General features: G+C 39.2%; 1 protein-coding gene across 1 annotated transcript in view; it reads left to right on the top strand.

Moving 5' to 3' along the window:
• The first annotated feature begins 3,031 nt into the window (after window positions 1-3,031).
• Window positions 3,032-12,601, top strand: part of LOC134316376 (ubiquinol-cytochrome-c reductase complex assembly factor 1) — a 48,105-nt gene continuing 38,535 nt past the window's right edge. Inside the window, exons 1-2 of the mRNA XM_062996733.1 lie at window positions 3,032-3,202; window positions 10,084-10,191. Coding sequence (XP_062852803.1) covers window positions 3,125-3,202; window positions 10,084-10,191 — 186 coding nt within the window. The 5' untranslated portion in view covers window positions 3,032-3,124. The remainder of the gene's footprint in view (window positions 3,203-10,083; window positions 10,192-12,601) is intronic.

Genomic DNA, 12,601 nt, shown 5'->3' on the forward strand with positions numbered 1-12,601 from the left:
TGTCAGAGTGCAACAAGGCTCAGAGGCAACAGTGCTTGTAAATGCTTGGGAGCATAAAGATTGGACTCTGAAGCAATGGAAGAAGTGCTTAGGAGCATAAAGATTGGACTCTGGAGCAATGGAAGAAGTGCTTAGGAGCATAAAGATTGGACTCTGGAGCAATGGAAGAAGGTCATGTGGTATGATGAGTCCAGATTTACCCTGTTCCAAAGTGATGGGCGCATCAGGGTAAGAAGAGAGGCGGCTGAAGTGATGCACCCATCATGCCTAGTGCCTACCGTACAAGCCTGTGGGGGCAGTGCTATGATCTGGGGTTGCTGCAGTTGGTCAGGTCTAGGTTCAGCAACATTATGTGCCCAAAGAATGAGGTCAGCCTGAATATACCTGAATATACTGAACCACCAGGTTATTTCATCAATGGATTTTTTCTTCCCTGATGGCACGGGCATATTCCAAGATGACAATGCCAGGATTTATCGGGCTCAAATTGTGAAAGAGTGGTTCAGGGAGCATGAGACATCATTTTCACACATGGATTGGCCACCACAGAGTCCAGACCTGAACCCCATTGAGAATCTTTGGGATGTGCTGGAGAAGACTTTGTGCAGTGGTCCAAATCTCCCATCATCAATACAAGATCTTGGGGAAAAATTTATGCAACTCTGGACAGAAATAAACGTTGTGACATTGCAGAAGCTTGTGGAAATGATGCCACAGCGAATGCGTGCCGTAATCAAAGCTAAAGGCGGTCCAACAAAATATTAGAGTGTGTGACCTTTTTTTTGGCCAGGCAGTGTAAATATTCAATGTATTGAATGAATTCAAAATAATAAGAATAATAATAGTTCAAAGGTTTACCTATCTATTTAAACATCTACATTTATTTAAACCTCTATCTTAAATATTTGTAAAAAAAAATCTTGCATATTTACCATGATGTCAAAGTGTTGCTCAGTCGAGCTAGGGTTTAAATGGACTGAATGTAGTTCTTCAATAATGACACTTTTCTCAAAACAAGCCTACAAACAAGCCTACTATGTACTGATCTGATTAACTGTAGTTTAAACATAAAGTTTGAAATCCAGCATCTATCATAGAAGGGAATGTTTAAAGATAATTTCAAACATCAAAAATGTCAAGAAACCACTAAGGACTTTATCACAGACTGGACTGAATAATGAAGAATTATTTCTTTACATTATTATTTTTTGCTAGTTATAACATTTAGTTTTAACATTTAATTCTGTGTATGTATGATTTGTGTAAATCCTATTTGTTCAAATTATTCTCCCGGCCTCCCAAGCAGGATGGGGGTCCCTGCTGAGTCTGGTTCCTCTCAAGGTTTCTTCCTGTATTTTTATGGGAGATTTTACTTGCCACTGTCACCCTCGACTTGCTCAACAGGGGTTTTTGGTCTGTTGGTCCTGGATTCTGTAAAGTTGCTTTGAGACAATGTCCATTGTAAAGAGCGCTATACAAATAAATTTGACTTCACTTTAGCATTATCCAACATATGTTCAGCTTTACTAAACAATAATAATGGTAAACCTTATCCAACTTGGAATTGATTTGGTCAATTTTAAGCAATTTTGGATGAGGGATGCAAATTTTACCAATTTAATTTAACATTTAACCGACAAGATTATAGCGTCGCATTAAATTATGCAACACATCACACAGTTTCATGTAAACAGGTCTTGGCTGTTAATGATAAGCCTTACAAATCAAGCATGGCAGTAATGTAGGATACTATCATGAACATAGACAAGACATAGATTTTAATAAAAGTCAGCAGCAAACATTCAATTACCAGGAATATTTAGGCATGCTGGTCAAAAAATAAAGTTGCAGTCTGTGTATACACTGATCAGCCATAACATGAAAACCACCTCCTTGTTTCTACACTCACTGTCCATTTTATCAGCTCCACTTACCATATAGAAGCACTTTGTAGTTCTACAATTACTGACTGCAGTTTTTCTGTTTCTCTACATACTTTTTTAAACCTGCTTTCACCCTGTTCTTCAATGGTCAGTACCCCACAGAGCGGGTATTATTTAGGTGGTGGATCATTCTCAGGACTGCAGTGACAATGACATGATGGTGGTGTGTTAGTGTGTGTTGTGCTGGTATGAGTGGCTCAGACACAGCAGCACTGCTGGAGTTTTTAAATACCGTGTCCGGTTTAAATACTCATTGTGCACTCTGTTAGACACTCGTACCTATTTGGTCCACCTTTTAGATGTAAAGTCAGAGACGATCGCTCATCTATTGCTGCTGTTTGAGTTGGTCATCATCTAGACCTATATCAGTGGTCACAGGACCCACGGGGTGCTGTTGGCTGGATATTTTTGGTTGGTGGACTATTCTCAGTGACAGTGAGGTGTTTAAAAACTCCAGCAGCATTGCTGTGTCTGATCCACTCATACCAGCACAACACACACTAATACACCACCACCATGTCAGTGTCACTGCAGTGCTGAGAATGATCCAACACCCAAATAATACCTACTCTGTAGTGGTCCTGGGAGAGTACTGACCATTGAAAAACAGCATGAAAGGGGGGTAACAAAGCATGCAGAGAAACAGATGGACTAGTCAATAATTGTAGAACTACAAAGTGCTTCTATATGGTATATGGAGCTGATAAAATGGACAGTGAGTGTAGTCGGTGTATGGCTATGCCAGTACTAATATCTGCAATGGTAACAGAAGTTGCACTTCATTGTTTTAAACTAAATAAGGTTTACAGGTGTTGTTAAAAAACTGGCAAGTAAGTATGTGGTTATTTATTATACCTTCTGTATGAGTTAACCCTCTTATGCAAAACAACACTTCTTCAAAAATGCCAGAACACATTACATAATTTGAACAATTTGCGATTTTTCATTACATAATAAATGTAAAAGACCTGCTAGCTTATGTAGCGGCGAAACGTCAGTTATGAAACGACAGAACGTTGAATTCGGGCTGTTGTTGAAGCCGAGCGTGTTAGAAGGTAGAGCAGATTGACATTGTAGGAGAAGGGGGAGAACAGCAGTTATGCAACGTGCATAGAGAAGCTTCTCAGTTCTGCTCTACAGTTATAATATTAATATTTAATATAGTTATTTCAGGCGGAATTATGCATCGTCACTTACTGCAGTCCGCTTTCAGACATTTATTTAGCGCTTCTGCATGCAGCAGGACCTTCCTCACTAAGGTATTTAAACACCGCGTTAGTTACAGTTTAACAGAGTTTATTCATGTTTGTAACTGATAACACTGTGTAACATTTAAGGATTATAACATTAAGACTGTCATATAACGTTTCAATTTTCTTAACTCATCAGTTTAAACGCCATATCCAGCCTTATAAAACTGTGAGTGTAAGCCTAAACCGAGAAAAGCTTAAGCCTACAAGGGAGGGCGTGAACTTAAGCTTCAATTTTACTACATCAGCTGTAACCTACATAACTATAGTCCTAAATTATACACAAGTTTGTTATACGTATTTTTACCTGAGACACACACTTTTGAACACCTGAGTTAAGCTAAGAGTTTGTTTATTAGGATTTTTACGTCATGTTTTTACACTTTGGTTACATTCATGACAGGAACGGTAGTTACTCATTACACACAAGGTTCATCAGTTCACAAGGTTATATCAAACACAGTCATGGACAATTACTGTCTCCAATTCACCTCACTTGCTTGTCTTTGGACTGTGGGAGGAAACCCACGCAGACACGGGGAGAACCTGAAAACTCCACACAGAAAGGACCCAGACTGCCCCACCTGGGGATCAAACCCAGGACCTTCTTGCTGTGAAGCAACAGTCTTCTTCTACTTCTTCCTCTGCCCCGTTTGGTTGCGGGGTCGGCTCTCGGCGGATCATGATCCGCATTGATCTTGCACAATTTTACGCCGGATGCCCTTCCTGACACAACCCTCCCTATTTTATCCCGGCGCTACAATGCATCAAGAGGCTAGGTATCTATAGGACAATTCAGTGTTTCCAATAAGCCTGGTGGCATGTTTTTGGACTGTGGGAGGAAACCGGAGCACCCGGAGTAAACCCACGCAGACACGGGGAGAACTCCGCACAGAAAGGACCCAGACCGCCCCACCTGGGGATCGAACCCAGGACCTTCTTGCTGTGAGGCGACAGTGCTACCCACTGAGCCACGAAGTGGACGAAGCTGAGTACGCCTCATTCAAGTAAAAGAACAAATGCTTATCCAAAAATTAGATAGTAAAAGTTAATTTAGATGTGAGTTAAAATGAGCCTCTAATAACAGTCTGGATGATCTTGTTCTTCTTTGGCACAGAGAACTTGATTGATGTTTGTTTTCCCAAAAGCAAGCAAAATGTGGACTTATTTATCCATATGTGTGTTTACTGTCTTTTGGTCCATCTGAGAGGAGCTTGGGCCCAGAGAACTCAGTGACTATTTTTCTGTGTTTCAGGTTGCATTTCTTGAAGTCACAATGGTTTTTTGAATTATTTGTAAGCCTTTTGGCTGTATTTATTAAGAGTAGTATTAAAGTGTTTTTTCATCCAATGTGGGGGCTTTGTAGGTCACACATATTTAACAGTGGTTTTCAGTCTTGCCTGACATTGACTGAGATTCTTTTTTGGATGACCTTATTTTGTTTAACTTTAATAATAAATGATAGACAGTGAACGATAGATTCCAAACTTAAAACCAAACTTAAAATGTAACAACTGTGGACGGACCAGAGGAGCACTTTTGAACACCTGAGTTAAGCCAAGAGTGGTAAACAGAAGTGGCAGAAGTTGAGAAATGCTCCATTCAAATAAAAGAACAAATGTTTATCCAAAAATTACACGGTAAAGGTTAATTTAGATGTGAGTTAAAATGAGAAATAAATGCTTAAAAAACAAACATATTGACTACATATTTTATACCAACAATAATAGTCCATTCTATGAGCTACACGTACTATATACGAGTGTTCTTAAAAAAGTTTCCACACTTTAAAAAAAATCTTATTTTTCCACTTTTTCTCCCCCTTTAGCGCATCCAATTGTTCAATTTGCATCGTGCTTCCTCTCTGTCTATGCCGAACCCTGCCCTGACCGGGGAGATCAAAGCTAACGCATATCTCCTCCGAAACATGAGCAGCAGCCGGATGCATTTTTGCCACCCACACATTTCTATGAGTTTGGCGCCACCTAGCGTTGCATGCGGAGAGACACACCCTAAGGGCACTCTTCCTCATCTCTTGTGCAGGCGCCTCTAATCAGCCGGCAGAGGTCGTAATCACATTCTGACAGAGAGAGACCCACATCCGGTTCTTTGTCCCACCCCCAACTGAGCAACCGGCCAATCGTTGCTCATACAGCCACTCAGCCTCGAACCAGTGAAGCAGAGCTGGATTTAATACTACGTACTCAGAATCCAGCCCTGGTTGCAGCGTGTCTTTTTACCGCTGCGCCACCTGAGCGGCTCAGTGTTTAACTTTTTAATGCCATCAGCAAAAATGTGTTGGTTGAGCGCGTAGCCACTGATGCACCACTGCTTTCACATCATCATCACATTAAAATCTTCTTCCCCTTAAAGCTTCTTTAAACGGCCCAATTCTGGATTATAAGCTCTCTTTTAGTCTCTCAGACACGAGCAATTACTACTCCTCCCACCCTCACCGTTTCCAACCAAAATATAAAAGTGTGGAAACTTTTTGAAGATCCCTCATAGATGCACTTTGTAGGTAAATAAGTGCTGTCTGTTGTAATCTGCTGCTTTGTTTTGTCAGCTGTATGTACCACACATCTGTAAATGTAAAGCAAACTTCATTTGATCACTAATAACTTTGTTAATGATCTTTTATCCTTGAATCAGTAGACCAGCTCTCATTACACGGTGCTGCTGGCTTTATGTGTCTGGTTAAAGCAGCATAAATCTTTCACCAGCATCAACATTAGGTGTTTAAAAATCTCGTGAAGAATTTCCTTAGCATGGCTTCAAATGTGTCAAAGAGTGCTAGTCAGCTTTTCTTTCACGGTGTTGGGTGGGGGTGTTATGTGTTGTATTAAACATGTCTCAAGTAAATACTGAGTTGAGTTCAGGGCTCCGTGTAGATCACTGCAGTTCTTACACACTCTTTAATGGGCCTTATTTGTACTCAGTGACACATTCATGCTGGAACAGGAAAGGGACTTCCTACACTTTTGACACAAAGTTGGAAGCACGATTCTCTTGTATAGCATTTGTTCAGATTGTGCTCAGACCTCTTGACTTTTTTTGCACATTGTTGTGTTGTGACTTTGATTTAGGTTAATTATAATTGCCATTTTAACCACAAATCTATAATTTATGAGAAAGTGAAAACTTAGACTTAAATCACAAAAGTAATTAGACCCTTTAATGTATCTCTTCAAATTGTGGTCAGGTGCTTCGTGTTTGCGTTAATTATTCTTGATATGTGTCTAGAACTAAGTTGGATTAGATGTATATATGTTCTTTGTTAATTATTAAGTAATTATACATTGAAAACACATTTGTCAAATTGATTGAATGAATGTCCATCACTTAAATTGCACCTGGTCAGTTATGGTCCTATTGAGCTGCCTGTTTGCTGATTGATGGGTTAAAGAGAATATACAGAGCTGCTAGAGGTGAGCTACAGTTAGTAACTGTATAACCACAAAGTGCATAAATATGGTCAGTATAGCTCATAATACTGTATAACCATTTAGCCCCTTACCAGTTTATGTAAACTTTCTGTACACAATGATCTATATCTAACATTATAATCAAACATTTTATGATTTTAGCTTGTAGCTGTTCAGGATTGTTATGTTCTGGCATGCTTGTATTCTCTTGTGCCAGCTTTGGCTTGTTGGCATGTGTAATAAAAAATTCTTTATCTAAAAAAAGTGCTTTTAATTTTATCCCAGTTTATCAAATTGTAGTTGTGTGTGACCCTACCAGAAAATAAAAATGTTTAATTAGTTTAAAGAGAAGACAAAAAACTACTTTGTTAAAAGTTCTGTCAATTGTATTTATTTTAATGAAATGTTGTTAAATCTCTTGGTAAATACGAGTACAATGTAAAGATTTTTAATTAGTAAAATAGTTCTGTGTGTAGCGGTGCATAAACAAGAGAAGCTAATCCGATTTGACATAACAGCCACACACCTTACCACACCTACAAACACAATGTATTTCTATAAACCCAACCCTTTATTACCATTTCAACACACACCTAAGTGCATAAAACTCCAACGCTATTTTTACAAGGCTATAGAAATAGGGTCCTTATTTTCATAATGCATTATTAGAATATTTCCTGTAATGTATATTATAATTTACATTTCTTGGTTGTAGAAGGTCACTTCAGTTATGAGACTGATTTTGGCTGCAGGCAGGCCAGTCAAGCACATGCACTCCATGTCTATGAAACCCCACTGTTGTAACATGCAGAATAAGGCCTAGCATCAGCTTGCTGAAATAACCATAGTGAAATTACTCCACCTGGATGGTACCATACGACTCTCCTTTGGGTCCTTATAAGGACCCAAAGACTCTCCAGAATCTTAATATATGCCTCTGCATCAATGGTGTTTTCACAATGATGCATACTCATTCCATGACAAATTTTTGCCTTTGCACCTTTCAGTCTGGATGATTTTTTTTCTTTTCCCAAAAACAAGCAAAATGTGGACTTATCTGACCACAGCATGTGTATCCACTGTCTTTGGGTCCTTCTTAGAGGAGCCCGGGCCTTGGTGACTATTTCTCGGCACGGTGGCTTGGTGGGTAGCACTGTCGCCTCACAGCAAGGTCTTGGGTTCAATTCCCAGGTGGAGCGGTCCAGGTCCTTTCTGTGTGGTGTTTGCATGTTCTCCCCGTGTCTGTGTGGGTTTTCTCCGGGAGCTCCGGTTTCCTCCCCCAGTTCAAAGACATGCAAGTAAGGTGAATTGGAGATACAAAATTGTCTATGACTGTGTTTGACAGTAAACTTTTGTAACCTTGTGAATCCTGTGTACCCAGTAACTACCTGTTCTGTCATGAATGTAACCAAAGTGCGTAAAACATGACATTAAAATCCTAATTAATAAATAATAAATACATTTTTCTGTGCATTTAAGGTTGTATTTCTTGAAGTTGCAATGGTTTTCTGAAGTATTTCTGAGCCTTCGTGGCTATATATATATACAGTGTATCACAAAAGTGAGTACACCCCTCACATTTCTGCAAATATTTCATTATATCTTTTCATGGGACAACACTATAGACATGAAACTTGGATATAACTTAGAGTAGTCAGTGTACAGCTTGTATAGCAGTGTAAATTTACTGTCTTCTGAAAATAACTCAACACACAGCCATTAATGTCTAAATAGCTGGCAACATAAGTGAGTACACCCCACAGTGAACATGTCCAAATTGTGCCCAAATGTGTCGTTGTCCCTCCCTGGTGTCATGTGTCAAGGTCCCAGGTGTAAATGGGGAGCAGGGCTGTTAAATTTGGTGTTTTGGGTACAATTCTCTCATACTGACCACTGGATATTCAACATGGCACCTCATGGCAAAGAACTCTCTGAGGATGTGAGAAATAGAATTGTTGCTCTCCACAAAGATGGCCTGGGCTATAAGAAGATTGCTAACACCCTGAAACTGAGCTACAGCATGGTGGCCAAGGTCATACAGCGGTTTTCCAGGACAGGTTCCACTCGGAACAGGCTTCGCCAGGGTCGACCAAAGAAGTTGAGTCCACGTGTTCGGCGTCATATCCAGAGGTTGGCTTTAAAAAATAGACACATGAGTGCTGCCAGCATTGCTGCAGAGGTTGAAGACGTGGGAGGTCAGCCTGTCAGTGCTCAGACCATACGCCGCACACTGCATCAACTCGGTCTGCATGGTCGTCATCCCAGAAGGAAGCTGACGCACAAGAAAGCCAGCAAACAGTTTGCTGAAGACAAGCAGTCCAAGAACATGGATTACTGGAATGCCCTGTGGTCTGACGAGACCAAGATAAACTTGTTTGGCTCAGATGGTGTCCAGCATGTGTGGCGGCGCCCTGGTGAGAAGTACCAAGACAACTGCATCTTGCCTACAGTCAAGCATGGTGGTGGTAGCATCATGGTCTTGGGCTGCATGAGTGTTGCTGGCACTGGGGAGCTGCAGTTCATTGAGGGAAACATGAATTCCAACATGTACTGTGACATTCTGAAACAGAGCATGATCCCCTTCCTTCGAAAACTGGGCCTCATGGCAGTTTTCCAACAGGATAACGACCCCAAACACAACCTCCAAGATGACAACTGCCTTGCTAAGGAAGCTGAAGGTAAAGGTGATGGACTAAACCCAATTGAGCACCTGTGGCGCATCCTCAAGTGGAAGGTGGAGGAGTTCAAGGTGTCTAACATCCACCAGCTCCGTGATGTCATCATGGAGGAGTGGAAGAGGATTCCAGTAGCAACCTGTGCAGCTCTGGTGAATTCCATGCCCAGGAGGGTTAAGGCAGTGCTGGATAATAATGGTGGTCACACAAAATATTGACACTTTGGGCACAATTTGGACATGTTCACTGTGGGGTGTACTCACTTATGTTGCCAGCCATTTAGACATTAATGGCTGTGTGTTGAGTTATTTTCAGAAGACAGTAAATCTACACTGCTATACAAGTTGTACACTGACTATTCTAAGTTATATCCAAGTTTTAGTTCTATAGTGTTGTCCCATGAAAAGATATAATAAAATATTTGCAGAAATGTGAGGGGTGTACTCACTTTTGTGATACACTGTATATATATATATATTACGTATTTATTATATTATATATATATTTATTAAGAGTACTATCAAAAAAAATTTTTTTATTCAATGTAGGGGCTTTGTAGGTCACACATTTAACAGTGGTTTTCAGCCTTGCACAACATTTTTAAAAAATATTATATTATATTATCATTATAAATGAGTCAGTGATTGATAGACTCCTTGTATATTGAGCCTCTGGTAGGTCCTTTCATTCATGACATCTTTTCCTTTTATCAATTCACCTTTTTTAACAAAAGTCTTATTTATTCTATACGCTGAAATCTTAGAGATGTTTGTGTATTTTTCTCTATCAGGCCATTGTGGAGGATGCTTTTCTAGCCAAACCTTTAGTGTCATGTGGTTGTGCAGGAGCAGAATTGCGCACTCAGACACAATACAGAGCTTTTCACACCACACCGAAGGTATGTATCATCATTTAACACTGACAGGGCTGTATCTCTTATTTTATGTCACGTTCTGTCACTTTCTGCTCTTTTGTGGGTAATTTGTGGACCAGCCAGCAGAGGCTGCATTAGCAGGGACGGGGACAGGCGTCAGCATACCATACAATGTAGAATTGAAAACACTGACACTGTAGATCCTGCCGTTGAACAGAATGAGAATGAATAAACAGCCAGTTTTACTTTTTACTTTTAAATGCTATATTATGATCCTAATTTACTCTAACATGAGGAAATATTCTTATATATGCTGATTGTTAATTCTCTTATTGTCTTTGTTTAGAATTGTTATTATAATTGTCATTATTATTATCTCGTTGTATTTGTTCAGGTAAATTGTTTGACAAATCTCAGCTGCAATTATGGCCTTTGCTGGCCTGTTGCGGTGCACAAAGGGTTGATTGATTTTGAATGACAGTGCGCCATGGCAATACTTCAGCTTCTAGCAGATAAAAAGCAGCGGTCAGTGGCAGCACATGTTTTTGAGAGAGCACATGACAGTCCTCAGGTATGAGGTGAGGGGTGCCAGCAGCGGGAACAAAGTTTCAATTGGAAGCAACTAGAATGGGTGATGAGAGTAAATTAAATAAATGAAATTTAATCCTGTACAGTCCTCCTATGATTTTCAGGAGTTTCTACTCGCAATTATGGGACACAGCAGAAACATGAAAGCAATGCTTATGCCTAGTTCACACTACACAATTTTTGCCCTGATTTTCACTCGGCGATCAAACTCAGCTCTCAATCGCTGTGTGAACTACTCAACAACTCGATCCGAGTGCTCGGCGACTGAAGCTATATATGTAGCATGTCAAATATCTGGAGATGAGTTGCCCAACTAGCAATCAGTGCTATGTCAAACAGCACACACAAGTTTTACAGTATTTCTGACCTTATTGTTCTCTACAAAACATAACACCATCGTTGCATTGCAAAAATATTTATTAACCTCCAACTCACTACAGAACAATCCATGCTGTTCGGGTAGCCAAATCCACTCAGATTCATTTATTTTTTCATTTATTAAAAAAGGGTTATGTTTTCCATTTTCACTTTTTCTCCATAATAAAATTACTTTAAGAGCTATTAGCAAACATGGTTTTAGATTAAATGGCATGATTTTAATAAATCTGTTAATTTATTTTTTATTGCTATCAATCTGGCATGCATAATAAATGTAGTCATATATTAAAACCATGCCAAACTTTTTAACATATAGTAAGAGCATTTTTACATGCCAAGACATTATGTCATATTGTAGGGACATGCCAATTATTGAACTTTTTCAAACTGAAAGTAAATGTAGTGCCTGTTTAATATTTTACAGCCTGTAATGCCAACAGCAACATGCATGATTTTCTGAACAATTTTGATCTGAACATTTAAATGACTGTAGATTCAGCTTGTTGCAAATAGCATTGGAAAAGTTTGACACTGCTTTTTACCTCCTTTACAATGTGTATGGTAAGGGCCATTCAACTGAATGGGTGCAATTTGTGTGTAGTAACTCGATGAAATTAAACTTTATTTATCATCTTTGTTCAACACTGAATCTATAACCCCTGGCAAAAATTATGGAATCACCACTCTTGGAAGATGTTCTGTCAATTGTTTAATTTTGTAGAAAAAAAATAAATCACAGACATGCCACAAAACTATCATTTTTCAAAATGTCAACCTTCTGGCATTAAGAAACAATAAAAAAAAGATACAAATATAATAGTTGTGGTCAGTCACAATTGCTTTTTTTAGATCAAGTAGAGGAAAAAAAATATGCAATCACTCAAATCTGAGGAAAAAATTATGGAATCACTCTGTAATTTGCAGTTTAAAAACAAAACATCTGCAGCAGATTAGATTTGCTAATTATTCTTCAGTTTAAAAAGAGTGCTCACACCTCGGAGAGCTGTTGCACAAAGCAGATTGTCATGAATCATGGTTCCAACACAAGATATGTCAGTTGAAACAAATGAGAGGATTATAAAACTCCTTCAAGAAGATAAATCATTGTGGAATGTCGCAAAAGATGTTGGTTGTTCCCAGTAAGCTGTGTTTAAAATCTGGACCAAGTACAAACAAAATGGGAAGGTTGTAAAAGGGAAGCATACTGGTAGACCAAGTAAGACATCAAAGCATCAAGATAGAAAACAAAGCAATATGTCTTGAAAACAGAAAATGTACAACAAAACAAATGAGAAACAAGTGGCCGGAAAGTGGAGTCAACGTCTGTGACTGAACTGTAAGAAATCACCTAAAAGAAATGGGATTTACATACAGAAAAGCCAAACGAAAGCCATCATTAACACCTAAAAAGAAAAGAACAAGGTTAAAGTAGGCTAAAGAAAAGCAATCGTGGACTGTGGGTGACTGG

This window comes from Trichomycterus rosablanca, chromosome 6 (assembly GCF_030014385.1).
Source record: "Trichomycterus rosablanca isolate fTriRos1 chromosome 6, fTriRos1.hap1, whole genome shotgun sequence".
Classification (NCBI taxonomy): domain Eukaryota; kingdom Metazoa; phylum Chordata; class Actinopteri; order Siluriformes; family Trichomycteridae; genus Trichomycterus; species Trichomycterus rosablanca.